The sequence below is a fragment of the Talaromyces amestolkiae genome (genome assembly GCF_001896365.1).
Source record: "Talaromyces amestolkiae strain CIB chromosome Unknown scaffold9.1, whole genome shotgun sequence".
Classification (NCBI taxonomy): domain Eukaryota; kingdom Fungi; phylum Ascomycota; class Eurotiomycetes; order Eurotiales; family Trichocomaceae; genus Talaromyces; species Talaromyces amestolkiae.
In genome coordinates, this window is record NW_024468045.1 from 106,594 (window position 1) to 123,875 (window position 17,282).

The following is a 17,282-nucleotide window of genomic DNA, read 5'->3' on the forward strand; positions in this document are numbered from 1 at the left end:
CAGATCCCGAAGCCAGCTCGGTAATCGTGATCAGGCGAGATATTTCGCGCATGGCACTCCCTCCATCCGTATAAGTTGCACTCCCACCACGAGAGCGGATGACAGCTCAAGAGATTGTGTAGCTGCTGCCCAACATGTTGCACCTTCTCGTCTTCCTGCTGTTCGCAATTGGGGAATTTGCGGCTGCCAAAGAAGTCGTCTATGACTTCAACGTTACTTGGGTAACTGCCAACCCGGATGGGCTGGCGGACCGCAAAGTCGTGGGTATCAATGGCCAATGGCCGCTGCCGATCATCGAGGTAGACAAGGGCGACCAGCTGATTGTTAATATGTACAATGGGCTGGGCGACAAGAGTACAAGCATCCATTTTCATGGCATGTTTCAAAATGGGACGAATGATATGGATGGCGCTTCGATGGTGACCCAGTGTCCCATTCCGCCGGGATCGAGCTTTACATATAATTTCACAGTCAACCAGCAAGGCACGTACTGGTATCACTGCCACACAGTAAGTAGAACTAATGGCTCAGAGAAATTGCACGACTGACGAGTCTCGGTAGGAATACTGCTATCCGGACGGTTACCGCCAAGCGTTAATTGTCCACGACAACACATCCTATTTCGCCGGCCAATATGAGGAGGAATTTGCGGTCACTTTGTCGGACTGGTACCACGACATGATGGAGGACATCAAGCCCAAATTCATGAGCGTCTACCATCCGACGGGATCCGAACCAATTCCGAATTCCTTCCTGTTCAACGACACTCACGATCTCAGCCTCACCGTCAAACCCAATACGACGTATCTGCTCCGATTGATAAATACCGGCGCTTTCGTCGCACAATACTTTTATATTGAAGATCACACCTTTACAATCGTCGAGATTGATGGCGTTTACACCGAACCTACCGAGGCCGATACTTTGTATATCTCAGTTGCGCAGCGTTATTCGGTATTGTTGACGACGAAAAATACGACTGATAAGAACTACCCGATTGTCACTGTCGTAGATTCGACGCTGCTTGACACTATTCCCTCGAATCTACGTCTCAATAATACCAATTGGCTCCAGTACGATGCTTCGGCGGACCATCCACAGGCCAATATCATGATCGCCGTGTCATCGGACCTTGTCCCATACGACGACAGCACACTTGTCCCCTACGACCATATGCCATTACTGGAAAACCCGACGCTGTCAATCCAGCTGGATGTCGTCATGGAGAACCTCGACAATGGAAACGGCTACGCTTTCCTCAACAACATCAGTTACACCGCGCCAAAGGTGCCTACTCTCTACACCGTCTTGTCTTCAGGGGACCAGGTCACCGATCCAACCGTCTACGGCGAGTTTACCCACCCAATGATTCTGGGTCATAACGACGTCGTCGAAATCATCCTCAACAACAACGACAAAGGCTCTCATCCCTTCCACTTACACGGCCACAACTTTCAGGTGTTGACGCGCTACCCCGGCTATGGCGCCGACTTCTACGAACTCGCCGACAGCGATCCCGTCCCTTACGATCCATCAAATCACTCCGCATTCCCTACCTACCCTGCAAGACGAGATGTGCTCGTCCTGCCACCCCAGGGCCACTTCGTCATCCGGTTTGTGGCCGATAATCCAGGCGTCTGGATCTTCCACTGCCACATCGACTGGCATCTTGCGCAGGGTTTGGGGATGGTATTCATCGAAGCACCCACCCAACTCCAGCAACAAATGACTCTCCCATCTGACCACCTGGCCGCCTGCGCCGCTGCAGGCGTAAAATCAGAAGGGAATGCAGCGGGTAACACAAACGATTATACCGATCTCGCAGGCCAGAATGTGCAGCCCGGCTGGATCCCTGATGGATTTACGACGAGGGGTATTGTTGCGATGACGTTTACCGTGTTGTCGGCCGTGTTGGGTCTGGGTTCGATTGTGTTCTATGGTCTGTCGGACCTGAAGTTCGTGCGTAAGAATAATGGAAGTACCTCCTCGAATAGTAGTGGTGGGCAGGAGGCGAGCGAGGAGTATCGTGATTAGAACGCCACGTTCGATCGATTTCGGATTGTTTGTGTATGTTTGCAAGATTAATGTATTGATGATACCCTAAAATAAAAGAGTAAAGAATGATGAGCATTTATATTGAATATGTCATGCAATATCTAATCACATAAATCAGATGAGCAAATCCCATGCCGGTCATGCGCGTCCCGTTAAGAAGTAAAAATAGAGAAAAGATATGGGTTTCTCTATCAATGTATGACGTGCGCCTCTTGCCTTCCATTGCCATAGCTATAAAGAAGAGAAAAAAAAGAAAGTTGATTGAATCCCATGTCATATAACCAAAAAACCCCAATGCATCAAGCCCTAAAGCAAAAGTCCTGTAGAACCCATCACTCTCTCCTTGCAGAGGATAAACGCCGCCAATGATGTTATATAAGTAGTGAGAATGGAAAAGAGCCAGTCCGAAGTTTGTCATGAATGTCTTGAGAAAAAGAAAAAGACGTGAGACGTTATCAAAAATGCCCGGTGAGGACGAAGGGTATGAACAGAAAAAGAAAGCCGGAGCTTTCAAGTATACACAAGAAGTGAATATAGAAATGAATATGGAAGAAAAGGTATATAGAGAGAGGACTGGTCGAGTCGAGTGAGTCGGCAGCAAGCCAAGGGTGGACGTTGTTTGGTGAGATGCGCTGCTATTGATGGTAGGCAACGCACGGAGAGATTCTATTTCGCTCCTCTGATGCAGGGCGACGTGACGTCGAGATTAGTTGACTCGGTTCGAATAGTGGATGAGGTGTCATCGTGATAATTATTCAACAGAAATTGTTGTTTGGTCACCGGCGATCAAAATCCCGCTGAGAATCCGGCCCTTGACTTTCATTTTCGTTCTGCGGTCTGCCATTGATCCATTGTGCTGCAGCTTCGTCTTGGGTTAACGGCGTCTTCTGCTCGTCGCCCCGAGCCGATCGTCGTGAGCCTGGGAATAGAGAGGTGATCTCTGCTGCAAGGGCCGAGGTCGTAAACATGCGGAGCTCTCGCTCTTCTCTTTCGTCCTCTTTCCTCAACCGTCGGTGGTCTTGTTCGGAAAGTTTTTCACGTCGCAATCTGCGTATCTCATATATCGCCCACAACAGTACGTCTTCTGCAACTCGGTTTCGTGGCGCCCCGTGTTTCGAAGAACTTCGAACATATCGTCGTGTCACATCAGTTGCGCCGTCAATAGAGAATGCAATGCAATATGAGAGTTTGCGATTCCAGCCTGTATACGTGGTCAGATCTCACTCAGTGATTTGTAGATGACTGAAACATACCTTCGGTGTAAAGTCGCGGCTGGTCCCAGACACCCTCGCAAGCATCGACATGTACCCATCTCCGTTGGTGTTCAGAATATACTTCGGTCCAGACGTAGTCCTCTGAGTTCCACACCCAACGCACTCGACTACCCAAAGCTCGGCAAAGCATCGTAAAGCAATTGGCCCATTCACCACCGCGACCGCATCGAGTCTGCAGCAACTGCCAGACATCCGAATACCGCGGGAACCGTTCTATCGCTCCACAGCCCGAACACTTGTACCCCTCGACCCGTGTTGCGCCACGAGCTGTCTCATCCGGGGTAGGAGGAACCATTCCGTGAGCGATTGTCGGCATAAGGCATTTGGAGCATTGAGGATTGTTGACCCAGGTGAAGAATGACTTTTTGAACCATCTAAAACAATTAGTCAAGCACATGCATATACTTGCACTCTTCACTTACTTGAGAAGCGAGCGGATGACAAAATCTTGGTATCCCCACTGCGGCTTCTTGCCCATACTGGCGTATCGAGCTTTGTGTATTTGACTTTCGTTCTCTGCCTCTGAGTACAAGCGATCGAGTGGAATGACGGTCAAAGCATCATCCAACAAGCCCGGATTCTCATACTTGGTCGGAGTCACCGACAAAACATGTAGCAAATTACAGAATTTCACTGAAGCGCTATCGTGTGGACGGCGGGGCATAATAGGTAGTCGTCGGTTTATCGTCGATGTCGTCTGTGTCGAGTCTGAGGAGAGTGCGGATTGCGAAGGGGCTGGAGAAGCCGTTCGGGATCTGGACTGCGAATATTGTTCCTGGAAGTCATTGAATCGTTTACTTCGCATCAAGTTTTCAAAGTCCTTGGATAGTTCTGTTGCATCGAAATCGGCCATTGTCGACCCGGTAGGTCGTTGTGATCTGGACATTGTTGAGTTCCTTCTGACTGCCGCCTTATACAAATCTCTACTCCTTTCCGATTGTGATCCGTTGATCCAATGTGTTTCTCCTTTATTCCTTTGCAGTCTCTCTATATCGTCGTGCCGCAAAGCGAGAGGGCAAGATTCACGACCGAGCGGACGTCTGCGGCGCCACTCGTTGGCGCTAGGGGTTCTGCTGGCAAGGTGAGGGAGCGAATGTCTTAGGTCGGGTGCGCAAGTCTTATGTGTACACAAGAGGGAATCGATGCTGACGAGCAGAACGCGCAACACCGAATGTCGTCGTCGTAGTTGTTGAAAGTCAAAAGCGTTGGAGCAAAAAGGATAACAGGAATTACAGAGAAGAAGAGAAGAGAGCGAGAGTATGGGGACTCGGAGGGAGAACGAAGCAGACGTAAACCCCAACGTGGATTGGCGGGCTGGATGGGTCATTTGGTCGATGCTAACCGGATACGGCAAAGCGCGGGTGCTGAAGTCAGACTCATTACGACGCCTCGACGTTCGACGCTTTTCCTGTTAGGGCTGCGCCAAGATCGGCAGTGACCAGCGGGCTCAGCCTAATTTTAGATTCTGCCCGGCCGGAGAGTTTATATATGAGACGGTGACAGACAAGTGACTGGAAATTATTAAATATTGACTGGATAATCATGGCTATGAGTCGAATTAGCAAAGTCGGTGCTGTGTACAGGAATTGTTAGGCCAACATCTAATTGTTGCCAAGCCCACTGCACATCAGATGAGTCTTGGCATCCCACGCAGACGGAACAATCCAGGCCCTGCTTACACTTTACACAGCTTACACATAGACCTACGCAGCAAATGTCGCGATCCTTGGTAAGACCGATCATCTGAACATCCTTATTTTTATTAATCAAAAAACGCCATCAGGATAAGCGAAGAATACGTGTTACAGGGAAAAAGATACGGAGCAAATTTAGGGGACGCTGAACACGCAAGCTGGCTGGTGGGAGCGTCGTCAGCATGGAGATGTCCTGGCCAATGAGGGCGGGTACCAGCACCTGGGCCGCGTATACCCTATCCCACAGCCTCATACACTTGACTTGAATCTGTCAATCTGATACATACGCACCGAATTTGACTGGCACTTTCAAGCTAGGCTGCATTCGAACAATAGGCGGTATGCGAATCTTATCTCCATATCATTGATTGTTCAGAAGCCTGACCTGACGTGTTCATCGACGCCATGATCATATCGAAGAGCCAAGAACACGTCCGGAATCTATCGACCTATCTGACGCGGCCAATATACAATAAGCATCTTACTGCGTACGTGGTTCGCAGCAGAAATACACACTATCTGTGAGGATGCAAGTGAGGTTGTCCTGCATGCGCGATAAACGAAACGTCTGCCACCGCTTAGCCGTCGTACGTACTCTATAGAGTGCAACTTACGTTGGTCGTCTACGTAGCGCTCCTACAAAGATCCTAGTGTATGTAGCACGTCAAGACTATTCTTATACCACTCATCTGTAGCATCAAGGGGTTCGACACACAAGTACAAAGCGTTAGGGTATGCGACACTGAATGGTCATCTCCCCGCCAATCGCAGGGGCTTGTTTCGGGGAGGTTATCTCGCTGAAATGAAGATATTCCGAATCCTTTTCGATGCTCCGACGGATGGTCAAGTCACCAACGTACGCGTAAGTACTGGTTGGTGGTGTACGTGAAGGATTATGGAGAAGTGGCGGAGACGCGCAAGCTGAGCGGAAAAAAAGTGGGGAGTAGTCTTGGCATTGCGCGAGCCATATTGTTGACTTGGCGCATATTCCTGATCAGGTTAGAGTCGATATATACTATGTACTTGCGTGAACGAGGCGAGTCTCTCTGTACAGAGGTGACACAACATCCACGCTGGTATATGGGTACTTTTAAGGGTTTACGTGAACCTCCGGCATTATATGCAGGGGTTTTCTAATATTGCGCCTATGAAGCGCATTGTTACGTAGTTGATGAACTATCTACCTCGTCATCAGCAAGATTTTCCTGGAATTTCCAACCTAGTACCACGTACGATCACCATATCAGATACCAAACGATGTCTCGGAAGGGGAGGGAAATAAGGTTGACTGGATCCAATCGGATTCTGCAGATATCATGAAATAAGCAATAAGCTGATTTGCTGTCTTCATTAGTCCTCAAGATTTTACCCTATTAGAGGCTTCTCAACTCAAACCAACCATACAATTTTGATTTAATTAATTAATAATTGCATTAAAGAAGGAGATGACATTACGTCGAAACAAACGGATATCTGCTGCATGTATTGTGCTAAGTGGAAATGAAAAAAATGTATAACATCTGGCTACGTCTCTTCGTAAACCTCGTCCATCATCAAGGTCGTCGCTAAAAACATCCTTCTCAAGTCCTTGCCACATTTATCTATTCGACGCATCCATCTATTTAAATTGTCATTATTCATGAGCCACGCAACGAGACAACTCGGCGACAAAGGATTGTCCCCAAAACGCGCTATATCACAGTCAGTGAAACGAAACCCGAAAGAAAGTCACAGATACCAACCTCGTATACTTTGAAATATACTTCCACAACTTCTGATACTTCGCGGCCCGTTGCTCAGGTTCCATGGAAACAGCTTGGTGATATGCCTTGGCCAAATCTTCTGTATTCCATGGGTTGACGACCAAACTTCCGTTCAGGCTTTGAGCGGCACCAGCAAACTCAGAGAGAATCAAGACCCCTTGACGTTTTTGTTGGCTTGCGATGTACTCAAACGAGACCAGGTTCATGCCGTCGCGTGTAGAGGAGACGATACATGCGTCGGAGACTGCGTAGAGAGCGAGGAGTTCTTCAAAGTTGACTGATTTGTGCATGAAGTGGATGGGCATGTAGTCCACGGTTCCTGTTCCCGTCAGACATTTTGTCTTCGCATATGACTTATTCTCGACTTACCAAMCCTGCCGTTAATCCGTCCCACCAATTCATTCACCACGGCCCGCAAGTTCTGATACTCTTCCACATCTTGCCGACTAGGAACTGCCACTTGCACCAACACTACTTTGCCCACCCATTCCGGATGATTCGACAAGAAGACTTCCAAAGCGTGCAGCTTCTGCGGAATTCCTTTGATATAATCCAAACGGTCCACGCTGACCATCAATTTCATTCCCTGGAATTTCGACTCTAGACTTGCGATTCGGTTTTGCACTTTGGGGTTTTTGAGACCTTCGAGGAATTTTTCGGGATCAATACCAATTGGAAATGCACCCACTGCTACGGATTGGTTTTCGAAGCGGACGCTGCCTGGGGTTGTGTTAAGGTTTCTGTCATTATAAGTAAGTTTTCATGTAGGTGAAATGCGACAGGTAAGCTTATCAACGTACAAAATATGAGTGCAAGCACTCAGGAAATGGCGCGCGTAGTCAAAAGTGTGAAATCCGATGAGGTCGCAGTAAAGAACTCCCTTGAGGAGATCAGCCCGAACAGGCAAGACTCGGTATATTTCGCTACTCGGGAACGGCGTATGCAAGAAGAAGCCAATTCTGATATTTTTCTTGCCTTGAGCCCGTAAACGTTCTCGCAAAAGCTGAGGCAGGAGCATGAGATGATAATCGTGGACCCAGATCATGTCACCATCTTGAGCCTCATCCGCGATAGTATTCGCAAAGAGTGCATTGGCCTCTTTGTATGCCACCCAGGCAGATTCATCAAAGACTATCTCACCGGGATGGTAATGAAGTAGAGGCCATAGTATAGAATCTGTCGTTTGAGGTTAGTCGGATCATCCTCGAATACCAATACAAAAGTGTTGACGCACTTGAAAACCCGTTGTAATGGCGATCCGCAAGCTGGTCGTCGATAAACACTGGCGTTGCGCCATAATCTTCTTTCAGTCTTGATTTCACGGTCTCGATTTCGTCCTCTGGTACTTCTAGACCAGGCCAGCCGTACCATTGGAATGTCGTGGTCTTTGCCAGACCGCTTAAACCAGTCACCAAACCTCCAGAGGACATGGAGAATTCATATTTTCCACCTTCTGAGCGTCGAATTGTGATGGGCAGTCGGTTTGATACGAGCAGCAGCCGTCCACCTTCGGCAGGTGCGGCCACAGTAGGCGCGGGCGACATGTTGATGCCGATACCAAAACAATGTCTCTTATCTCTGCGCTTTTTATCTTCACCGGTTGACTTTGTAAACTAAACGCCAGAGTGAGACTCTCACAGGAAAGAACAGAAGAACAGAAGAAACAAATCGCAAAAAACTGTCAAACGAAACAAAGTGAGACTTCTTGGTGAACAACTGATGTCAGACAGGCTTATGTCATGGGCAAGGAAGCCGAGCTTTTCGTTGGCGGGGAGCAGGAGGCCTTCCTTTTTAGCGGGTGGAGCCTCCAACCTTACTACGTCCATTATGTGACCATCACCACCTGTCTCTATTCATTCTTCTTCGATTTTCTACTCTATCGTGCTGGTACATTCTCGTAAATGATACCCGCTTTCCCACTTTCTGTCAAAAGTGCGTCTCTGACACCATCGTCAACAAAGGATATGCCCAGTTGACCAATCAGGTGACGTCTGCTGGAGCCTAGAAAAAAGCCGAACGGCGTCGAAAAGCTTCATATCCAGGATTTCGGCCTGCCACGGCAGTCTGGACCGGGCTGAGTCTTGAAAAGGAATCGGCGATGTTCTATCCAAGCATGCAACGAAAGAAATCGGGCCATAATCCCAGCCTAAAGGATCTTCCTTGATTTTGTCTCTTTTGGCACAGACTCCAACTCAGCCAATGATTGGCTGCGGGGCATCTCCCGCCAGAGCTTCMCCTGCCATTCCAAGGACTCCATTACTCGGAATGCCCTTTTTAGCTATCGCCAGAACATTCTATTCCTTTCTCGGCCTCAGCTGTTGATGTAATGTGAAGTATCACTTGCATTCACCTCGAGTGTCGCGGATAATATCAGTCTCCTTACAGTTGAAACGATGTGATTTTCCGAAGGTGGAACAAGAACCTGCAAAAATCCCTCATCCCTCGACTTAACCAACACCTATCCGCGACCACCACACTTACTTCATGCTTGACTCTATTTGCATGAGACTGTCCATAATTGTTGATACCGTGGAATTGCTTGATCAATAGCAAGAGCGATTGCGCCCATGCCTCTCTACGTAGCTTCTCTGTAAGCATCAACTAGCCATGGTCGAATTAAAGCTAACAGTCTAGTTTCCTTCCATACACCATAGATTTCGAGGCCGCCGGCATTCGGCATGGCCAAGGTGATTTCGATGGCTCGAACCCCCCTCCCAACGAGGTGGAAGGACGACTAGCAGAGCTTCATCAAGAAACACTGCCAAAAGTGCTTTCAATGACCCCTGGTGCAACCACAGAGCACGAGAAGATTTTCAAACCATTCTATGCCCTAGACTCAGCCTCAGATGAACCGAAAGGGCCAGCGCCTACCGAGGTCCCAGTAGAGTCGTGGGGTTCCAGTAGAAAATTCAATCAGCCCATGTCAAAAGCAACAAATCCACCAGATTCGTCGATTCTCAGCCGTCCTAGTTCTACAGGTCCGTATGTAGATCGAAAGGCCGCTGATCTCGAGTCAGAGGAACCAGCCACGCCGCGAGTGTTGTTATCTGATGATTGGGTGGTAAAGTCAGCTGTTCAGGGCAATGGCGGTCTCCGGAACGCCATCGACGCTGCTGCTAAAGCTGGAATTGTGGATAAAGCAGTATGGATAGGAACGCTGGGTATGCCGACAGACTCACTTAAAGAACACACACGCGACAACATTGCTTTGCAATTGAAAGAGGAATTCGATTCTCTTGCGGTATTTGTGGGAGACAGTGAGTTTGAAGGACATTACTTTCACTTTTGTCGAAATGTCCTCTATCCAGCTTTTCACTATCAAATGCAAGAAAGTCCTCGCCACAAGGAGTACGATGATCACTCTTGGAAACAATACGTCAAACTCAACGAGATCTTTGCAGCTACGATTGCCGCTCAGTGGAAACCAGGTGACCGTATATGGATTCACGATTATCATCTCATGTTACTTCCTCGGATGCTGAGGGATAAACTGCCTGAGGCTGAGATAGGATTCTTCATGCATACCGCATTCCCTTCCTCTGAGATCTTCCGGTGCCTGACCGCGAGAAAAACCTTATTGGAAGGCCTGCTTGGAGCCAATATAATTGGTTTGCAAACTGCCGAATATGTGTATCACTTTCTGCATACTTGCAGCCGCATCCTACGGTTGGAGGTCTCTGCGGAAGGCGTTCATCTCCCTGACCGATTACTGCCTGTCAAGGCTTTTCCGATGGGCATTGACTTGAATCTTATGAATACCCAGAGACTACAACCCGAGGTGAAAGAGTGGGTATCAAAGATTCGCGAGCGATACCAAGGAAAGCATTTGATTGTCGGGAGAGATCGATTGGATGCTGCAGGTGGTGTCAAACAGAAGCTTCTTTCTTACGAAAAATTTTTGAAGAGATATCCAGAATGGCGAGATAACGTATGTATTTCACTACTCCTCCTGACACATTGTGCAAAACTAACTTGAATAGGTCGTCCTGGTCCAAGTTGCATCGTCATCTGCGCCTGACTTGACAGATCTCGAAACCCAGATAACGAAGATTGCGATGAGAATCAACTCGAAATACTCGACACTAACCCACCAACCGCTCGTCTTACTAAAGCAAGACATTTCGTTCGCTCAATTCCTTGCCTTGATGTCTGTTGCCGAAATCTTCATCATCACCAGTCTTCGTGAAGGCATGAATCTTTCAGGACACGACTTTGTTGTTTGTCAAGATGGTACTTCGGGTATTCCTCAGAAGTATGGATCACTCATTTTGAGTGAGTTTACAGGAAGCGCTTCTATCTGGAGCGGTCATGAGTTGCTTGTCAACCCATGGGACTATGTGCAATGCGCGGATGCGATCAATCGTGCTCTACTCATGTCAGCCAAAGATAAAGAGAAGAATTGGCATTTTCTATCGGACCGAATGGCGAGACACACTGCTTCCATGTGGTGCGATACATATCTGAAAGCCCTTCGACAAGCTTACGGAATGCAGTCATCACGGGAGGTTCATACTATTTCATCTTTATCCATGGACAGTGTTCGAGAAAAGTACAACAAATCAAGCAGCAGAGTATTTATTCTTGAAGATCAAGCAATATTCCCGTCGTTAAGGGAACGAGATGATTTCTCAGTCAGTCCGAATGGGAAAGTACTCTCAATGATGGCAACGCTTTCCTCAGACCCGAAGAACGTTGTCTTTGTTACAAGTTCACGTACACCGAAACAACTTGAACTATTACTAGCCGAGTCCCCGCAGATCGGACTCATCGCTGAAAATGGGGCGTTCCTACGAGAGCCTGGACAATCCGAATGGCAGCAATTACTTAACGAGAGCGACACTCGAGACTGGCGCCGGGGCATCCAGAAGTTCATGGAATACTTTCAAGAACGCACAGAGGGCACCTCAATCGAAGAACGACGCTTCTCACTTACCTTTAACTACAAAGCTGCCGTCGACAAGGAGCTTGCTATCCGCCAAGCAGCTGAGTTGAGCGATCAAATCAACGGTTCACGCGGGAACATCCCTATCCGTGCCGTTCTGACAGACGGCGCGGTGACCGTGGAACCTACAAACGTGACGAAAGCGACTACCGCGGAACTGGCTCTACAACGAATCAATGCCACGCCGGGCTTTCTGTTCGTTGCGGGCAACTCTCGCGGCGGCGAGACTCTATTTAGATGGGCAAATCGAATTGAGCGGGAAGGTAGTGTCGAGCATGTCATTAGTGTCACGATGGGTACTCAGGCGATTACGGCAGCAGCGACTGTTCTGGATGATAATGAGACATTGATTAATGGATTGGCTGGTTTGGCGATTTGATTGATTCATGCATGGTGATACATATACGAATATAGTGTGCCACTTTCCTAATGCGGTAGGCAGGATAGATAATCAAATAATACATCGGTTAGAACGATATAAAACGTTCAGGAGTGCGATTTCAAGCCTCGGATGCAGTGGGCCTGGTTACATCACCGAAGCCACATTGAAATAGAAACCCACAGAATCATGACGAATTTTTCGATCGATCGGAGCAATTTTCTGCTTTTCGCAGCAAATCCCGGAAACTTGTTGTGCAACATGGAATCTGAGCCTATGAGAACAGTGGCGCTGACAAAAAAAAAGATGATGACCAAGCAGAAAAAGATATTCTCCCCGAAGCACTTTTGCTAGAAAGGGTTTAGTTGCCGTCCCAGTCAGATGGATGCTTTTCCAGGGTCTTCTTTGATTTAAGATCCTAACCAAGTTGACGATGGATATTATTATTAATCAAGTCTGTTTAATCATGATAAAGTTTGGAATTTTAATATGATTTCCATGAAATTGTAATAGTATAAATACCTGGTCTGCCCCTGGCAAGACGTAGCTCAATCGTCTCAGACATCCTCCACAACCCCATATTCATCGCGAACATTGAACATAGAAAATTTATAGAGCAAACATGACAACCCTATTCACCCCCCTCAAAGTCGGCCGTGTGCAACTCTCACACCGCATCGCCCTCGCACCCCTAACCCGCTTCCGCAACGACGAAACCACGCACGCGCCCATCGTACCGCTCGTAAAAGAGTACTACTCCCAACGCGCCTCCGAACCAGGCACATTACTCATCTCAGAAGCAACCCTCATCTCCCCGCAGGCCGGCGCATACACCTACGCACCCGGTATCTGGTCAGACGAGCAAATTGCAGCATGGAAACAAGTCACCGACGCCGTACACGAAAAGGGGTCTTACATCTATTCGCAATTATGGGCGTTGGGGCGAACCACAGACCCCAATGCCATGAGAGCTCAACCCGGCGGCGAGAAATTCGACGTCGTGAGCAGTAGCGCCGTCTCTCTGGGCGAGGGCCACGAAACGCCTCGCGCGCTTACAGAAGACGAAATTCAGCAATACATCAAGGACTATGCCACCGCGGCCAAGAATGCAGTTGAGCGTGCGGGCTTCGATGGCGTCGAGATTCACGGCGCAAATGGGTATTTAATTGATCAATTCATCCAAACGACCGCCAACCAGCGCACGGATCAATGGGGCGGTAGTGTCGAGAACAGATCCCGCTTTGCGCTAGAAGTTGCGAAAGCAGTCATTGAAGCGGTAGGCGCGGATCGTACGGCAATCAGATTCAGCCCCTTTAGCACGTTCCAGGGTATGGGCATGCCGGACGGCGAACGCGAGGAGACTTTCTCCTATCTCGCACGGGAATTCGCTAAATTGCGTATTGCGTATGTGCATCTTGTCGAACCGCGAATCAACGGAAACACGGATGTCGAGAATCCCACTGGATCACTCCAGTTCTTCATCGACGCATACGCCGATGCGTCACCCTTGGTGTTGGCGGGAGGCTACAAAGCCGATAATGCAAAGGAGGCAGTTGACACGCGGTATAAGAATCATCCAGTGATTCTTGCATTCGGAAGGCCGTTCATTGCGAATCCAGATTTGCCGTTTAGGTTAAAGAAGGGGCTTGAGTTTACGCCGTATAACAGGGAGACGTTTTATAATGCGAAGGAGGCCAGAGGGTATACGGATTATCCGTTTAGTGAGGGATTTGCTGTGAATGTCAAGGCTTGATCTAGAGTCTAAGGGCTGGTTGTTCATTAGCTCCTATATAGCATGCATTGTTTAGGCGGTCTCGTGATGTACATAGATTAGATACTATATACTAGTATATAACATGGCCATTTGACTATATCATAATTGAATTCATCAAGTCTATTCATACATGTATCTCGAAAACATTAAACCCCTAGAGGACTGTATGGTAGTGACACCAAGGCGAAAAGAAAAAGAAGTAACGTGCCTAAAAGTATAGAAAAAGCCTTTCCGAACTGACGAACAACACCCACAACTCCATTGCATCATGCTTCATAAAGACGGTGGTATGCATATTATCACACTCTATTGAGCGGCCGCTTGATCGACTTTGTCAGCAGGTAGAGCAGGCTCGATGTTCTCAGACTGTGCCACTTCGGTCTTCTTTTCAGCCTCAATGGCAAAGCTTGCTGAATCCTTCGACACCAGTGTAGGCGCGATCCGTCGCTTCTTTGCTGGCTTTTCAGTCTCGACAGTTTCTCGCTTGCTGTCTTCCTTTTCAGATTCGCTGGCTGCTCCAATATCGCGCTTACCCAGGACAGTACTACTGAACGAACTGGTAGCACTATGTGATACACCTGGCAATGGAGTTTGAGGCGGGGKAGTCAGAGGCAATGAATTGGTAGCAGTCACAAGTGGTACAGTGCCGAGAGTCGGTGTTGGGTTGTTGACAACATTGCCTGATTGTGATGTTTGAAGTGTCTGGATAGAAGAGGCCGAAGATGATCGTGCAGGGCTGGCGGCGCGACCCGAGCCGATCGGCCCAGGAGCAGGTACTGGGGTCGGTCTGGTCAAAGAAGGCGACGCAGTATTTGTGGGTGTGGGTAGAGGTGTGTTGTTTGATGACGAACCTGTCGACAGAGTATGGTGATGTGTTGCTGGATTTGATGAAGAAGCGGGATGTGTATAGACTTGTCCTAACTCTCCCGGGGCAAATGAAAGAGTCGAGCAGAATCCATCAGATGAACTCATAATAAGCGTTAAGCCGTCGGATGACCTATATCAATTAGCAAGGAGTAATCATCAATAACTCGAATGACTTACCAGCTTAAATCTGTAAATGTAGCAAAATGAAGGTTATTCACAACACACAATGGCGTCTGCTGTTGTGTATCATATATCAGCACCGCGTCCTGCGTGGCTACCGCGTAGACAAGACGGTAGGGCAGAGCAAACGCGGAACTAGATGGCTCGTTTTCGGCTTTAGGAGATGCCAAGGGTTTTGATTGATCACCGGAAGGTGGCGGTGGTTCCATTGACGGATGACTCGTGATATTTGTACTCACAACAGGATCTGGCAGCGCTGGAAAGCTGTCATCCCCAGAAGACGTATCAAGCGTAATGTGGGTAGTAGGCCGAGATCCTTGGCGGAGTGTGTAATATATTGGGGAACATCTCACTGCAACTGACGGCTTCTTGTGACCAGGCAAGTGTGCAATTGGTGGTTTGTTGAATCCAGCCCTAGTGTAGATATAAACTGTGTTGATGACTTCTTCATTTGTCTTGCTTGAGTCGCTGGTAGATCCCTGCGTCGTTTTGAACTGACCCGCCGGCGTAAATAACAAGCTACCATCAGGAGTGAACGTCAACCGACGGAAGAAAGATGTAAAAGATTCGTTTGCATAGAGATTTGCATTTCTGACTCCCAGGCCTCCAAATAAGCTTGGCGACGACACTTCTATTGGCTTGACAGCAGGTAATGGTAGTGACGGAGCCGGTGAAGCTGACCGGCGAATCGAAGGAGAAGACCCAAAGGAGGATCGCCGACTATGAGACACTGGAGGGGGATCCATCGGCAAAGTCATTGTTTTTGGAGTACCTGGTGTGGACGGTGCTGGCGATGCAATCGACAAACCATTGGTAATGGGTTGAGTCTTGGTGTCAGTCGGAGCAGGACTGCTTGCTGGGATTCGGCGAGCAGGAAGATCCATTTTCAAGAATTTGCCGTGCGTGGTCAAAGAGAACTGTCCGTCTTTGGTTTTTAAACTATAGATATGCACGGATCGGTCAGAAGATTGCGTCGCAACAAACTCGTTGAGCGGATCCCAAGCCACACCCTGAACATAGTGTGAGTGTTCAGCGATCTGTCGAACCATTTGTCCTAATTGTTGTGAGCTTCTTGACATCCAGACTACTGAGCTTGACCAACCTGTTTGAGCATTGTAGATCCGAGTAACGTTGTCCATACTGCCGGTAATGATAAATACACCATCTGGTGACCAAGCCAAATCGTAGATTTCAGCTCCCGAGGACCGGCACATATGCTTCACTCGCCATGTTTCCTTATCGTCCGAATGATCCTCTCCAAGCGGTGTCATGGATAATTCTGACGGTACCCAGAGCAAGACATTTCCGTCGTCTCCTGCTGAAGCGAGCATTTCACCTGCAACCTGTCAGTACTTGTTTATATCCCTCTGACTATAGACCCACCCTTTGGCGAAAATCGAACCACATTCACAGCTTGGGTGTGCTTTATCAATGTGCTCAAATATGTGACTTTTCGTTCCTCCCCGGTACTTTCGAGTTTCCAGATCTGTTATGGTCAGAGAATGCGACGATGGTAGATAGAGGTACGACGTACTCGGACATTATTATCACTACAGCGGGGTGATGGTCAGTAACAAGACTAAATGCTATAAAGTTATAGATGAACTCACTTTCCAGCGGTTGCAAATCGCCCCTTGACATGCGGATCGAAATGTACTGAATAAATGGGGGCGTTCTCGTTGTGCCAGGCAATCAGCAACGGAGCAGCTTTCATGATGGAAGGTTAGTACAGTGCTCCGCAGAGCACTGCTTGAATTGTCCCAATAAACTGTTCAATGTAGATGCCTAGAGTCGATGTCCTTTTGTTGGAAGTTCGAAAGTCATTCAGCTCAAGAGACAATGGCAGAGTTGTAAGGTGAGACTAATTTGAGAAGCTCGGTCGTACGTAAAAGGAATGAAGTCTGGTTGGTCGTCTGAGAAGTCAAGCCAGCCGCCAGGAGAGCCACCGATACGCCTAGTCTGATAAGCTGTAACCCAGACAACTTGACCAACGATCGATTCCGGAAGGGACAGGGAGTGATACGGAAGAATCCACAATGATACAACAATCTCTTTGACTGCAACCGGGACAGAATCAATGATCATTGACAATGGGATCAGTCAGTGTATCGTCGCAGAGGGTGTGATCGGACGGCCGTAGCATATATTCCGCGTTCGGTTACGAAACCATTGGATACGGTACCATTGCTAGGATCAGCCAGCAGTAAGGAGAAGAGCTGTGTAAATTAATGTAAATTACATGTATTAATTAGTTCCACGCGTTGTCGCGAATTAACGCGCGTTCAGACGGCTGAGCCAATCACGTCGCTTGCACATAATCAATTCACAGGCAGGCAGAGTGTTTTACTACCTAG

At 48.2% G+C, this 17,282-nt stretch overlaps 6 protein-coding genes across 6 annotated transcripts; 3 read left to right on the top strand and 3 right to left on the bottom strand.

Moving 5' to 3' along the window:
• Positions 1–134: 134 nt before the first annotated feature.
• BHQ10_005083 (uncharacterized protein) lies at positions 135–2,034 on the top strand (the record flags this gene model as incomplete). Its single annotated transcript, XM_040877520.1, has 2 exons — positions 135–509; positions 562–2,034. 2 exons carry the CDS (start codon positions 135–137, stop codon positions 2,032–2,034), a joined length of 1,848 nt encoding a protein of 615 aa, XP_040733587.1.
• A 797-nt stretch (positions 2,035–2,831) lies between these two features.
• BHQ10_005084 (uncharacterized protein) lies at positions 2,832–4,182 on the bottom strand (the record flags this gene model as incomplete). Its single annotated transcript, XM_040877521.1, has 3 exons — positions 2,832–3,256; positions 3,309–3,703; positions 3,752–4,182. 3 exons carry the CDS (start codon positions 4,180–4,182, stop codon positions 2,832–2,834), a joined length of 1,251 nt encoding a protein of 416 aa, XP_040733588.1.
• A 2,474-nt stretch (positions 4,183–6,656) lies between these two features.
• On the bottom strand, positions 6,657–8,330 carry BHQ10_005085 (uncharacterized protein; the record flags this gene model as incomplete). Its single annotated transcript, XM_040877522.1, has 5 exons — positions 6,657–6,714; positions 6,766–7,105; positions 7,156–7,526; positions 7,587–7,962; positions 8,021–8,330. The coding sequence occupies 5 exons, from the start codon at positions 8,328–8,330 to the stop codon at positions 6,657–6,659; spliced, it is 1,455 nt and encodes a 484-aa protein (XP_040733589.1).
• Positions 8,331–9,353: 1,023 nt separating this feature from the next.
• On the top strand, positions 9,354–12,107 carry BHQ10_005086 (uncharacterized protein; the record flags this gene model as incomplete). The annotated part of the gene is made up of 3 exons (XM_040877523.1): positions 9,354–9,376; positions 9,421–10,714; positions 10,767–12,107. The coding sequence occupies 3 exons, from the start codon at positions 9,354–9,356 to the stop codon at positions 12,105–12,107; spliced, it is 2,658 nt and encodes an 885-aa protein (XP_040733590.1).
• A 622-nt stretch (positions 12,108–12,729) lies between these two features.
• BHQ10_005087 (uncharacterized protein) lies at positions 12,730–13,860 on the top strand (the record flags this gene model as incomplete). The annotated part of the gene is made up of 1 exon (XM_040877524.1): positions 12,730–13,860. The coding sequence occupies one exon, from the start codon at positions 12,730–12,732 to the stop codon at positions 13,858–13,860; it is 1,131 nt and encodes a 376-aa protein (XP_040733591.1).
• A 327-nt stretch (positions 13,861–14,187) lies between these two features.
• BHQ10_005088 (uncharacterized protein) lies at positions 14,188–16,642 on the bottom strand (the record flags this gene model as incomplete). Its single annotated transcript, XM_040877525.1, has 6 exons — positions 14,188–14,878; positions 14,926–15,982; positions 16,031–16,264; positions 16,312–16,414; positions 16,463–16,478; positions 16,539–16,642. 6 exons carry the CDS (start codon positions 16,640–16,642, stop codon positions 14,188–14,190), a joined length of 2,205 nt encoding a protein of 734 aa, XP_040733592.1.
• Positions 16,643–17,282: the final 640 nt, after the last annotated feature.